General features: G+C 61.3%; 2 protein-coding genes across 4 annotated transcripts in view; one reads left to right on the top strand and one right to left on the bottom strand.

Annotated features, from left to right (window-relative positions):
- CCDC85C (coiled-coil domain containing 85C) overlaps nucleotides 1-12,185 on the top strand; it is a 75,638-nt gene extending 63,453 nt beyond the window's left edge. For 2 of the 3 annotated variants that reach the window (XM_025042138.1, XM_025042137.1), the window contains 4 exons: nucleotides 2,441-2,545; nucleotides 7,177-7,272; nucleotides 8,195-8,293; nucleotides 9,072-12,185. In XM_025042138.1, the coding sequence (XP_024897906.1) occupies nucleotides 2,441-2,545; nucleotides 7,177-7,272; nucleotides 8,195-8,293; nucleotides 9,072-9,161 (390 nt within the window). In that variant the 3' untranslated portion in view covers nucleotides 9,162-12,185. The remainder of the gene's footprint in view (nucleotides 1-2,440; nucleotides 2,546-7,176; nucleotides 7,273-8,194; nucleotides 8,294-9,071) is intronic. The other variant, XM_025042139.1, reaches the window with a different exon arrangement.
- A 459-nt stretch (nucleotides 12,186-12,644) lies between these two features.
- CCNK (cyclin K) overlaps nucleotides 12,645-13,483 on the bottom strand; it is a 21,724-nt gene continuing 20,885 nt past the window's right edge. Inside the window, exon 11 of the mRNA XM_025042136.1 lies at nucleotides 12,645-13,483. This exon is cut by the window's right edge and continues 473 nt beyond it. Coding sequence (XP_024897904.1) covers nucleotides 13,373-13,483 — 111 coding nt within the window. The 3' untranslated portion in view covers nucleotides 12,645-13,372.

The following is a 13,483-nucleotide window of genomic DNA, read 5'->3' as shown; positions in this document are numbered from 1 at the left end:
CCTGGTCCAGCACACTCTGCTGCCCTCGGGCGTGGGGACTGGACGGGGCGGGGGCGCGAGCTGCTTTTGTAGCACTGGGTCTCGTGTCTGTCCCTTTGAAGGGTTTGGGCAGTGGCGCCCCAGCTCCTGCCTCGTGTGTGTCGTGTGTGTCAGACCCCGTCTCCCACATTAGGGGGCTTCCGGTGGGAGGCGTCCTCTCCTGGGGAGCAGCAGTGTCCCCGTGCCCCGAGGTGCCGGCCCAGGCGCCCTGAAGGCCATTCCAGCCGCCCTCCCCACAGCAGCGAAGACCTCGGGATTTCCTTCTTCCAGGACACCAACAGGCAAACACCAGGATTTTTAATTTGGGTTTAAGTGCAATTATGGTTCTTTTCGATGCGTCATTAGCCACATGGCCCCTAATGAGAGATTGTGCATTTCCCCGCCAGCTTTGAGCCTTGCTGGTAAAATTCTGCGGACGTGCAATTATTTATAGATGATCCCCAAAGGCAGGGGTGGGAAGCGATGCTGCTGATTAACCCCCCGCCTCCCACCCCGTACACACACCTCCTCCCAAGGAAACCGGCCCGGGTGAGGAAGGTACAACACGCCGGTGTTCTGAGTAGCAACACGTGGGCTGCTTTGGAGCCCACTTGGTCCAGGGCCAGAGAAGCTGGGAGGAGGCGAGACTGAGTCCACAGCAGAGTCTAGATGGTGGGTGTGTAAGGACAGGACAGTGCCCAGCTGCCCTGGTTCAGGGGCAGGGGAGAGCGGCGGCCCAAATTCCTGGTTTGTGGCCAAATGAACGTGTGCGTGTGTGCGTGTGCGTGTGTGTGTGTGTGTGTGTGTTGTGTGTGTGTGCCTCATCTGTGAGTGTGTGTGTATGTGTGTGTGTGTGTGTGTGTGGCCGGTCCAGGTCTTACACCTGGTCTCTCTGAGCCTTCTCTGGCCACCTGAGATGCCAGATGGGGGTGTCCCTGCAGAAGGGTGTCAGGGCAGGTGAGGGTCCAGTGGCACCTGGCGTGGACGTCCAGTGTGTTTGGGTTTAGAACCCAGCACACACTCTGTTGGGCAAGATTTTATACTGTTATAGAGACTTTGCCAGGAAAACAATTCTGTTTGGGATTTTCGTCTCCTGTGGAGCTGGGGGTGCCTTCCCCCAGGAGAGACAAGCTGGGGAGTGGTGAGTGAGAGCTGGGTGACGGGCTGGGTGGGGGCTGCAGCCTCTTTCTCTCTGGTGCCTGGTGGCGGGGGTGGCCCCAGTTGAGAGGACCCAACCAGGGAGCATTGATGCACCACAGGCTCCCACACCTCTGGTTGACCCAGGCACGGCCATGACGAGGGGCATGACAGTCCATTTCAAGATCGAAGGCTGTGCCCAAGTCTCCCTGGTGAGACCCTGCCACACTTTGGGGGCCACTGTGATGGTGGGGGTGAGGGGCCCCCAGGCGTGGCTGCTGTGTCCGTCCTGCCCAGGTTTGTGTGGGTGACTCCGCAGCCTGCCATTTATGGGACAGTCCCTTGCGATTCATCTGCCCAGCACAGTCCCCTCAGTTCCTTTGAAGTAGAAGAGGGTGGTTGGGCCAGTTACTGGCTCCTGCTCAGCTGGCGGCCTGGGCGGGGTGGAGCGTGAACCCTCCTCTCCCTCTCTGGGCCCCAGCCCCAGCCCCAGCGTCTGGCAGGGGTTGCTTTGCCCTGAAGGCAGCCACCTAAGGCCAAAGGAGTGTGTTTCCATTCATTTCCCAGCGTCTGGCAGGGGTTGCTTTGCCCTGAAGGCGGCCACCTAAGGTCAAAGCTGTGTGTTTCCATTCATTCATTCATTCGCTCACTCGTACAATCATTCACCCCCCTCCTTGCCTCCCTCCCGAGCGCTCCCTGGGCCTCAGTTCTGAGCCCACCTTGCTCTGGTTCCCCTGGATACAGAGGCGTGAGACTCGGGGTCCCCCTTTGGGAGCTTGTCTGGCGGAGGCTGACAGGCGCCCTGAGCAGAGCGCTCTGACGGGCTCACCCGGTATCGGGCCCCAGCACCCGTGGGAGGCGGGAGGACTTTCCTGTGGATCTGGCCCCAGGCCTGGAGAGGGGGTGCGGGGAACCCACGTGGCGGAGGCTGGAGCAGAGGAACGAAGGCTGTGGGGAGAGCCACGCCCTCCTCCCCTCCCCCCCATCTGTTTGTCCAGTGGGTCAACAGCATGTATGCAGCACGCAGTGGGGAGCACACAAAGGCCCCGTGCAGGCACCTGCTGGGATGGGATGTCGGGGCTCCAGCGGGGTCGGGATGCGGGGTGCATGGCCTCTAAGCTGGTGCCCAGACCGGACGGCAGCCGTGAGGGACGGAGCAGCTGCCAGGGCCCGGGTGGGGGTGTCTTGTTCCTGGCGGGGCAGGGGGCAGCGGTTCCGAAGGGGTGCAGTCCGCGCGCCCTTGGCCGGCCGCCCGCGTCTAACCTCTCCCCCTCCTCTGCCGCAGGCCGGCCCCGGGGAGTTCCGGACGCTGCGGAAAGGCTTGTCCCCGTACCACTCGGAGTCCCAGCTCGCCAGCCTGCCCCTCTCCTACCAGGACTCCCTGCAGAATGTGAGTGCCTCTCCGCCGGCGGCCCGCTGTCCCCGTGTGGGCCTGGCGCCTCGGAACGCTTGGTCCCCGTTCCAGCCGAGGGGCGAGGCTCAGGCTGGTGGTGACGTGCCTGGGCCGTGGACAGTCCGTGGCCGAGCAGTTTGGGGCCCTCGCTTCTGCCAGAGCCGCTTCCAGGTCGGGGGTGGGGGGGACAGCGGTTCGAGGCGCAGCCGTCCTCGTCCCTCGGCCGTCTTCCCTGACCCTCCCGGGAAGGGACCTGGGCTCCCTGCCTGGCCGTCGGAGGCTCGTAAGGGCCCAGCGTGGCAGTTAGAGGTGGCGGCCAACTCGGGGTGACATTGTGGCAGCCCAGGGCGGTGTCCAGAGGCCACGAGAGCAGCTGCCCAGGCGCAGCCACCCTGCTGCTGTGCACGTGTCACTCCTCAGACACACCGCGGACGGGGTGCAAGCTAGTGCTGGGGTTGGGGCGGGGCTGGGTGTATACATGTGGGGGACACCACCCCAGGCTCTGCGACCGTGTGGGTGTGAACTTCGGTTATCTACAGGGGTCTCCAGGGTTATCCTGGCCCTGAAGCGAAGGGAGGGGTGGCCTGGGCCCCCCGGGAGGTGGACGGCTAGCTCAGGACTGCTCCCTGGGGTGAATGCCTCCCTCAGACCTGTGTGACATCCTGTGCAGAATACACAGGTCTCTAGGGGCAGAGAGCCCACGCGTGATTGCCCAGGGGCGCGGAGCGGGGCAGAAGGAGGAGAGATTGCTAATGGGTACGGGGTTTCTTTTTGGGGTGACAAAAATGTTCTCTCCTGATGATCGCACACGTCTGCGAATATGCTAAAAACCGCTGCCCAAGAAGCGCTTTCCCTCCTGGGCTCTGAAGATGATCATCATCAGAACGACCGCGTTCATGGAGTGTCCGCTAGTGCCCTCCGTGCACGTAAGCCTCACAGCAAGGCAGGGTCCCTAACTGTCCCCGTGAACAGTTGAACAGCAGGCCTCAGGTCGTCCTGCAAGGTGGGCAGGTGGGCCTGGACCCTCGCCCCGGGGGAGCCTGGCCTCGCTGTTTCCCTTGTGTCCCGGCCAGCAAGGACGAGCAGGGCGCCTCTGCAAAGCCTCGCTGGCCTCCATGCTGGCGGACGTGGGTGGCGCCGCCCCTGGCTGCCGGCCGAGCCGTCTGTTTCTCTTCAGAGGCGCTCGCACCTTCTCCAGGAGTGTAGCTGCTGACGCTGTGCAGGCAGCAGGGCCCGCTGACAGCAGATAATCCAAATATTTATCCAGGAGCCTGTGGCTGAACGAGGCTCCAGTCGCGTCAGGAGGAAAGGCCGTGAAATGCCGGGGATATCCGCAGGGGCGGCGGCTCCTCTGTTTCTTCATCCCCTGCCCCCCGCGTTCATTCTGACCGCCTGTGGGAACCCTGATGGCTAGTAGTGATGGTGTGCGCTTATCTAGAAGCCCCTCCAGTGGTCTGCAAACTGTAAAGTGCTGTGAGCCTGGCCGGCTGCTGTGATGCGTCAGGCCCCCGGGGTGTGAGCAGAGGGAGCCTGGGCCCGTGGGGGTGGGGTGGTTAGTGCGTGCCGGTGCGGGGCTGACCACAGGCCAGCAAGAGGCTCCACCGCAGCTGGGGGCAGGTCCCTGGGGTGGGTGGAGAGGGTTGGGGAGTCTTGAGGCAGCAATGGAGGGGCCGGGGCCAGGTGGAGGCTCAGAGGCCAGGAGGTCCACAGGTACCACGCCCTTGCTGGGCCCTGGGGAGCCTATGTCTTGGACACTGCCAGGGGTGTAGGCTTTTCTACCTGTGGGCATGTCTTCTGTAAGGCTACCTGCAGGTCCCAGGGGATGGCAAGGGCAGATAGTCCACACGTCAAAGGATCCCAAGGTGAAACAGGGGACACCTCTTCTCTGCTGGGCTGGCTGTCCCCATTGTCCCCACCCTCATACCTACTGTGTTCTCCCATCCCCTGCCTCCTGTGTCCAAGGCCGAGTGTCTGCCCAGGGCCCCCCCAGCTCCTTCCCACAAGGGTCACTGGCCCAGGTGGCTGTGGGGCAGGGTGCAAGGGCCTCTGCCTTGGGCTGCAGGGGGACCTCGGCTGGACCCCGGACTCAGGGCCCCACGGAAGGAGCTGTCAGTGGCGCGAGGTGGTTTGCAGTCATCAGCCCCCCAAGAGGAGGATCCGGCTCTTGACAGCCGCCTGGGGGAGCTGGTCTCTCCACTTCCGTTTTGTCGGTTGACTTGATTTTTAAGCATACAATTCAGTGGTTTTTAGCGTATTCACAAATTCGTGCAGTCATCACAAGAGAGCATTTCCATCGCTCCCCGAAGAAGCTCTGTGCCCACTGGCAGGCCCTCCCCAGGCCCCTCCTCCCCGCCCCTGGACCTTCCGCCCCTGTAGATTTGCCTGTTCTGGACATTTTCATGTAAGTGGAATCATGTGACAAACGATCGATCCTTTGTGACGTTGTGGTTTCTTTGGCTTTAGCTCAGTGTGAGGTCCGTCCACGGTGTGGCACGTGTCAGCACTTCATTTTTTGACTGTCAGATAATGTTCCATTGCGTGGACACACGTTCTGTTTATCCGTTCACCAGTTGCTATGCTCTTGGGTTGTTTCCGTTTTTTGCCCATTGTGAATGTGCTGCTGTGCACATTCCTGGGGGGACGTAGGCTTCCAGTTCTCTTGGGTACACACCGGTCTCCCCACTTTTGGCACCAGCCCTGGAGTCTCGCAGACCCAGTGTTGAGGCCCAGCCTCGTTGTTCACAAGCCTTGGCAAGTCGTCCATCCTCGCTGTCCTCGTCTGGGGAGCGGGGCGTAGAAAGGTAGCGTCTGCCCCGAGGGCTGGACTGACCACTCCATGGGCTGAGGGAGCGTGAGGTGGCTCCGGGCTCTGCGCTCCGTTGTCCCTCCACCACGGAAGGCCTGCTTGGTGAGCTGTGCTTGGGGATGCCCCAGAGGGGACGGTCCTGACTGCTTGTGATCACTCCCTGTGCACCTTGCTAGTCTCGTGGCGGCTTCATTTGCAGGATTCCGTTGCCTTGCTGGCAGCCTGGTGAGGGGGGACCAGACGTGCTGCGTCGCGCAGCCTGCCCTGGCCACTCCTGGCCCCCCTCCTGCCTTTGCACCAGGAATCGGCCCCCTTCCAGAGCAGGTGGTTCAGGGTGCCCCGGGTGCAGATGAGACAGGAGGCCAGAGATGCCAAGGGCCAGGTGCCGTGCTGTACGTGTGTGGCTATCTCCCCCTCCTGGCCAGTGGGGGTAAGTGCAGCTGTCTGCCTCTTGTGCACCTGTGTGTGTGGCCTGCCTTCCACCTGCCCGGCCCCCAGAGCCCCCCGGTCCTTTTGGTTCCCCCATGTGACAGACCTGGCCTGGCACCAGGGGCCAGGCGGCCTGGGCTGCAGTTAGAGAAACAGCTGTCGGGCTGTGTCCCACACCCTGGGGCACAGGGACCCTTTCTGTTGTCCAGATGAAGAAACTGAGGCAGGTTTGGGCCCTGCTCAAGTCACAGCCAGCAGAGCCTTGCCCACGCCCAGCCTTCCCTGACCGCGAGGCTGAGGGGCCCGGCCTCTGCGGAGCAAGCAGTGGGGTGAGTGGCGAGGCCCTGGGAGCAGGGCCAGGCCGGGCAGGCGGGTGGGGAGAGCTGGGTTTGGCTGCCAGGCAGAAGGTTCGGGCCCTGAGGGTCTCTGCACAGCGTGTCTGATTGGGCAGGATCCCAGGGCGATGGCACTCAGCTGAGCTCCCCAGGTCGGTCCAGGTGCTGGAGGAGGCATCGGGCCCACTGATGGGAAGGAAGCCGAGATGCAGGGAAGGGAACGCAGCCTGGAGGTCTTCTCCGTGCCCACGTGCTCACTGGGACATGCTGGTGTTTCTGTCTGGCTCCCTCAGGCCCGCTCCCAGCCTTCTCTGACCTCCGGACACCTCCTGGTCCCGGGGCTCCATCCTTGAGGCTTTCTTGTCTGTGAGCCCCTTTAGTGGGGCCTGAGTCTGGGAGTCCCCCTGCAGCCTGAGGCAGAAGCCCTGCACCCTGGACACTTGGGCCAGTGTCCCTTGTGGGGAAAAGCTGGGAGGGGGGTGGCCCTGGGCAGACACTCGGCCTTGGCTACAGGTGGACAGGTGCTGGGAGTCTGGACCCCTTCTTCGCATGGCTTGACCCCTGCCCCCTCCCCCAAAGGCTGCTGTGAGAGTTGATCCCCTAATTGCCAGTTAGTGTGTTTGCTGAATCAGGCGGCCAGGTAGCCAGGTGGTCAGACAGGGCTGGGAGGCAGGGCTCAGGGCTGGGAGAGACTCTGGGGGTGGGGGAGGTGGCGGTGGAGGTGAGTTGAATCACCCACTGGTGGCTGGGGGAGCAGGAGGGAGCTTGGAGTCTGGCCACCTGGGGTTTGCTAGGTGATCTTTGCCAGCCTCCATCTTCCTTTGCACAATGGACGGTGGACCTTCCACGTGTTCTGTGCAGAGGAGCCCGTGGGACGTGGTGGCGTCCAGGTGCTGCCCCTCAGCCTTGGCCTAGTCCTCTCCCCCGTCACCCACCCATTTCTCTCTGCCCGGGACCTAGCCCCACACAATGGGGGACTTCGCTCACCATCAGGCACACCTGTGGCCTCACCTGGGAGCCAGTCAGCGTGAGCTGAACCATGTGATTCCTTCCCACAGGGTCCAGTCTGTCCAGTACCTGAGCTGTCCTCGCCCCCCTCCACCGGCTACAGCCCTGCAGGACAGAAGCCCGAGGCTGTCGTGCACGCGATGAAGGTGAGGACCAGGCCTCACAAGCCTTTGGTTAGGTCGAGAGTGAAGCATCAGTGTGATCTCAAGGCTGAGCCTGAGGCTTTGACCAGCCTGTGCCAAGGAGGACACATGCTGAGGATGTTGACCATGGCCTCTAGCAGAGACAAAAGAAACCGTTTAAACTGGAAATAAAATGCCTGTGCATCTCTGAACTTGTGAAACTAGCTAGAAACTGCCCACCCGCACCCATTTCCTGCTCCCCCGGGAGCTTGCTCCCTGGAGTGCTGCAGGACCCCATATTTGCCTTTTCTGGGGTATCTGAGCAGCAGGGAGGGGCTTTCATCTCTGTGTTGGGGGCTGGGTAGCTGTGACTGCCTGGAACACTGTGGGAGGGACTCAGAGGTGCCAGGTGGTGGTGTCAAGTGTGTCACCTGTCTGCCATCCCTGTGCCTGGGAAACGGTGGCCTGGGGAGGTGGGCAGGCACTCCTCAAGGTCAGAGTCATGGCAGGGTGAGGCTAGGACTTAAGTTCAGGCCTCCCAGGCCTAGTGTCCCCTCCAGGCGCAGCTGCCGCCCCGCTCAGGCCTCTGCACCCTGGTCGCTTCACCTGTGCGTGCACCACGGACACACACGCGCGCGCGCGCACACACACATACACACACACACACACCCACCCCAGCACGTGCGTGAGTGGGCGCGGTCCTCAGTCCTCCTGCCCTCTGATCATGAGCTGGGGCCCTGGGTCGGCGTGAGCCCACCTGTTCGAGACGAGCCCTGCTCCCAGTGGGGACCCATCTTCAGCTCTGCCCCCAGTGGTGACACGGTGGTGCTGCTTTCCTTGTGTGGTGTCTACACTGTCACTGGGGGGAGGGGAAAGGACCCAGTGAGGGAAGACGGCCTGCCCTGCAGGTCTCCAGGCCCCTGACCCTGGACCCCACTCCCCACAGGTCCTGGAGGTGCACGAGAACCTGGAGCGGCAGCTCCCGGACAGCCGCGAGGGGGACCTGAGCGAGGAGGAGAAGGCCATCGTCCGTGAGATGTGCAATGTGAGGCGCTTCCTATGGGGCTGGGCCGTGGCGGGGGTTAGAGGGGGCGCCCTGGCCTGGCGCTGTGAGTGAGGTCACTCGCTGCCCTCCCGTGTGGACAGGCTGGCGGCCTGGAGGGCCGGGAGGAGGCGGTAGAGCGGGGAACTCTGGCCTGACCTCGCCCACTGCCCCCCTTCCCAGGGAATGGGGTGTCTGATCTCCGCAGGCCTGCCCCGGAAGTGTGCCCCTACCCCCTCGGGACTGGTCTGGTTCGCCCCATGTGCCCCGGCCCTTGGGCCAGTCCCAGGTGTCTGGCTTCTGGCCTCCCAGCTGGCTGGTGCCCCTTGTGGCTGCTCAGGTGATGCAGGCAGGACCCTCCAGCCTGTGGGTCTGCAGGGCCGGGGCTGCCTTTGCTTGTGGAAGCCGGGAGACCCTCGCCTCCTGACCCACCGCACCGACGCGTGCCTGGACCCTTGCAGGAGCCAGCAGGGGAGGGTGGTTCACCAGGGCTGGGCCAGGGCCTTCCACGGGGCGAGGTGTAAACCCCTCTCTTGTGCTGCCTCCTGGGTCCCTGGGCCCCACTGGGCAGCTTGAGGCCGAGCCCGTGCCCCAGTGGCGACTTGCTCAGGATGACAGGTGTGGTCCATGAGGATGGATGTGCAAAGGCCTGGTCTCAGTGTCCCCGCCTGGCCCCGTGGCTCTGGGGATGTGGGGCGTGTTGCAGAGCAGCGAGGCGGCATGTGTGTGGCCGCGGTGGGCTTGGGGTGGGCGCCCCACTCACGCCTCCCCTCTGCCACAGGTGGTCTGGAGAAAACTGGGGGACGCCGCCAGCTCCAAGCCCTCCATCCGGCAGCACCTGTCTGGGAACCAGTTCAAGGGGCCTCTGTAGGCCTTTCCTCCACGGACATGGACTGTCCCTGCCCGGGGTCCCCAGAGGGAGCAGCAGGCCCTCTGGCCGAGCCACTGTCTTCTTCTCCTGTGATGAATTGTACATAGGACACTGCCTGCCATGGCCGGGCCCCCGCCTGTCACCTCTCACACACCAGCAAACGGGGGGACGAGAAGCCGCCGGCTGTTCCCTGCAGCACAGCAACCTGGACAGCGTCGTTCTCCCCCGGGGGCCTGGTCACAACTGAAGGCCGCTCCAAGACGCCGGGCCCAGCAGCCATGCCAGCCAGGCTAGTCCCAGCCTTGGGGGAGGGGCGCCTCGTCCACCCCTGGCTGCCACCTGCACTAGACAGAGGCCACTGGCAGCTGGCTCCAACGCAAGGAGCAAGCACCCTCCTCACCCACGTGCTGTGACCTGACGCTGGCTAAGCACTGGGTCCCGTGAGTCGCAGACCAGGGAACGCCCCTGCCCGTGGCTGGCTGGAGGCTCCTGAGGTTCTTCCTCTGGCCCCTATGCCCAGCTCCGTTGCTGTCAGCTGCCGCCTGTTTTTAGAGTCCATGCCCCCCGCCCGCCACCCCCACTCTGCAATGTCACCCTGTCCTGTGCTAGGTCGTACTCTATCTTTTCTGGTCCCTCCTTCCCAGTGCCTGAGGCATCTCCGTTCCATGATGGGCCAGGGAATGTAGGAAGGCCGAAGCAGAGTCCCTGGCTGAGTGCCCATGCCTCTCTCTCCGGAGGAGCAGCACCCGCCACGGCTGGGCCTCTGGCCGCAGTGACGAGTTCTGCTCTCCTTGGAAGGAGCCTGACCTGGCTCTGGCTTTAATGTGCTATGTGACCTTCAGCAAGTCACTCAGCCTCTCCAGGCCCCTGGTGCAAAACGAGGGCTTGGAAATTCTCTTAGCCATGCTCGTGGTTAGAGGCCATCAGCTGTCGTCAGCCTGCGTCCTTGTTCACAGCATGTGAGCCCACAGGGGACACCTGCTGGAGAGGCCGACGGGGTGGGCTGGGGAGTGGAGGCCCACGCTGAGTCCTGCTGCCTTGCTGTCCCACCTGGTGGACAGTCCCCCCACTGAGCCTCAGGGTCCTCCACTGTCGAATAGGAGCATGAGGCCCCCTCGCAGGGCTCTGGGGGTCAAATGAGACCATTAGTGTAAATGACCATGTATAAACTGTAAAGAGCAGTAAGTACATTTTACAATTTGTGTATAAGGAAAATGAGGCCCAGAGGGAGCAGGTGACCTGTGGCAGAAGCTGGCAGGCAGGCAGGGACAGGCTGCTGGGAGCGCTCTGGAACGGCCCTGGCGTCCACTGGCTCTGTTCAGCCCTCGTCCATCATCCGACGTCCCCGTGCGGCGGTACCGAGGGCTGCATGCGACCTCACGCGGCCAGCCCCAGAGGTGGTTTTGCATCAGACGGGTGAGGGACAGGGACCAGGTGAGGAAGGGAACCAGGTAGGGGGCGGGAGAGGCTGCCCCGCTCCTCCCCCCCGCGGGGACTCCGAGGGTTCCCACTAGCTCTCTGCCAGTGGAGCCCTTGGGTCACACACTCAGGGGAAGGGCTCCTGGCCCTCCATGTGCCCAGGGAGTGCTAGGCGGGTGCTGCCGACAGTGACAGGCGTGTCCCTCTTGCCCTCGGTGTTACAGGAAGCCGTGGGCTTTTCCTGGAAGGAACCTGCTGTCAGGTCAGGTGGTGAGCTCCCCGTCATGGGGTGTGCGCTCGGAGTAGGGTCATGATACTGGGCGATTCCTGCCCAGTGGGCAGTGAGCTGGGGTGCAGAGGCCCCCTCTGGCCTTGGAGTCCAGAGAACCACAGAGCAGCTGAGGGAGATGGGTCCATTTGGGGCGGGGACCAGTCTGGGAGCCCATTTGTCACGTTTGGATCAGGTTAGCTTTGCCATGACTGAAAAAAAGCAATAAGGAAGGGCTCCTGGCACCTGACCCAGGAAGAACAGCCCCGAAGTGACCTTTCTCCTCTGGGGGAAGTGACCCTGCCCCAGGCATCAGGTGGGGGATGTCCGCCAGAACTCTCCTGCCTGCCGTGGAGGCAGGACGAGCCAGGTGCCACGTCTCCTTCCTTCCCTGCCCGTGTCCCTGAGCCAGACTGCACAGGACGGCTTTCTACCACAGAACTGTACTGTGACAGTTGTCTTGCTCACATAAGCTGTTTCAAAAAAGCCAGCAGCACCTCTGCCTGACCCCACACACGGGGTACAGTGCGCAATTATAGGGGGAGCCTGTGGGCTGGGGAGGCTCCGAAGGGCCTCGCCTCAAGGGCCAGCTCAGGGGAGTCCCAGCTCTGCCACTACAAAGCGCATGTAGGGGGATGCCGGGTGACCCGCCTCCCTTCTGAGGCCATGGTGGGGTAGGGGTGTTGCTGAACGGTGTCCTTTCCATAAAGGTCCCTTTCCTTTTCAAAACTCTGATCTCAGATCTTGAAGCCCACTGTGACTCCTAACTACACTGTGGCTTCAGGTCCCACTGTGATGGAGACCGCCCTTCCGCCTCACCCGGGTGCAATCTGCTGAGCTCGTTTTTAGGGTGGTGTATCCTCACCCGAGTGATCAGCTAGGTCAGTGTTGAAAGAGGAAAAAAGTGACCTTTCATTTTTTTTCTTGAAAACTTGAGAGGAAACAAAATACTACTGATTTTTTTTAAAGAAACAAACTGAATGCATGACTGCGGAGCGGTAGAGGTGTATATTTTTCATAATGTTGGGGAGATTCCGTGCTGCTTTCTGGAAAGGGCTGGAATGTCTGGTTCCTGACCCCGGGCCAGCAGCCACGCTCTATTTTCTGTAGGAAATAGAGGGCCAGCCCCTCCCCGGCTCCGGGCGTGGCTGGGAGTGGACGCCTGTGCCCATTTCTACCTTCTATTGAACCACTTTGATTTGGGGAGAGAAAAAGAAATAGAACTTTTTGATAGTGTGGTAAAAACATTGATTTGAACTATTTTAGTAAAAGGAGTACCAGAAGATGGTGATAGTGTATACTTTGCGCTAGATAAATAAAGGCTCTTTGCAAGCCTGTGTGTGGATGCACAGTGCGTGTTCTGGGTGGCGGGATCGCTGGGCAGAGGGCCCTGGCTCCTGGGGGCACCTCGGGTGGGCTGCTCCCCTTCCTCCCACAGTGTGAGTGGTGGTGACCACTGTCACTCCAGTGGCCTCCGCCTGGTCACAGACCAGACATGGCAAGGATTTCAGATCCGAACCACCTAACGCAGAAACTCGTCTATGCGGGCACACCTGACAGTCCAAACTGGTCTGGAATTCCAGGTCCCTCTAAAGAAAGCCAATGCACGCATAGGGCATGGGAGACGTGCGCATGCGTGTGTATGTGTGCACGCGTGCGTGTATGCGTGGTCTGGCTGGCAGCGAGGCTGCCCGGAGGGCTCTCCTTGCCCCCGCGGGGTCCTGAACGAGATCTGCTTCCAGACCCCACACCCAGAGGCCTCAGCCCGCGAGCCCCACCTTCGGCTGGCCGTAACAAACGTTTCAGAGCTGACTTTATTTGGATAACTGACAGGAGTCTTGTTTGTAACCAAGGTGAAATTCACAGTTTGTTACAGTCACACTTAAAAAATATCTCTCTATACAGAAATCTGCAGATCGATGTAAACAGACATGACTTTCCAAGTATATTTTCCCCCTTCTCCCTGGAGGAAAGAAAAAAAAAGCCACCCAACCAGGTAACCCCTTCAAAATAACTTTAATACAAAGAATGTAAATATCTAAATCAAAACAGTGGTTCTTCTGACCTACTGGGTGTCATGGGAGAGAACATCACAGAATGGAAGCGATGACAACAGCCTGACTTCAGGTGGAACTGGACTATTTAAAATGGAGTATCCAGGAAAAATAGGCACTGATTTCTAGAAGAAAATTCACTCCTTACTGAGCTATTTATTGAGCCAATATGGCTGGTGAACATTTTCACTAGTAGAGTCACCCAGTGCAGGACTCAGCCAGCATCAGCTGACACCAAACACACAGTGAATGGCAGCCGGCACTGCCTGGGCCACACTGGAAGCCGCTGTCTCTGTTCTTCAGGTGTGGGGGGCCATCCCGATTTCACGGCCCAATCCATTTCTTCCCATACTGCCACCATCTAGCATCATACAAGGTGCCCTGCTGCTTACCCACTTTAACTATTCTTCGAGGTGATTAGAAAAACTTTTGTTAAAAAAAAAGCGGTGGTGGGGGGGAACGGCATCAGGTTATCTCATCCAGGCTGCCCGCCCCAGCCCCCCAACTGGAGGCATGCCGGGTGGGGGGATGGGTGGGGGCACGGGTGGCTGTCCTCCAGGGGGCACAGATGGAGGTGGGTA

This window comes from Pteropus alecto, unplaced genomic scaffold (assembly GCF_000325575.1).
Source record: "Pteropus alecto unplaced genomic scaffold, ASM32557v1 scaffold8, whole genome shotgun sequence".
NCBI classification, from domain to species: domain Eukaryota; kingdom Metazoa; phylum Chordata; class Mammalia; order Chiroptera; family Pteropodidae; genus Pteropus; species Pteropus alecto.
The sequence above is the reverse complement of the archived record's forward strand: the minus strand, read 5'-3'. Positions and strand labels throughout refer to the sequence as shown.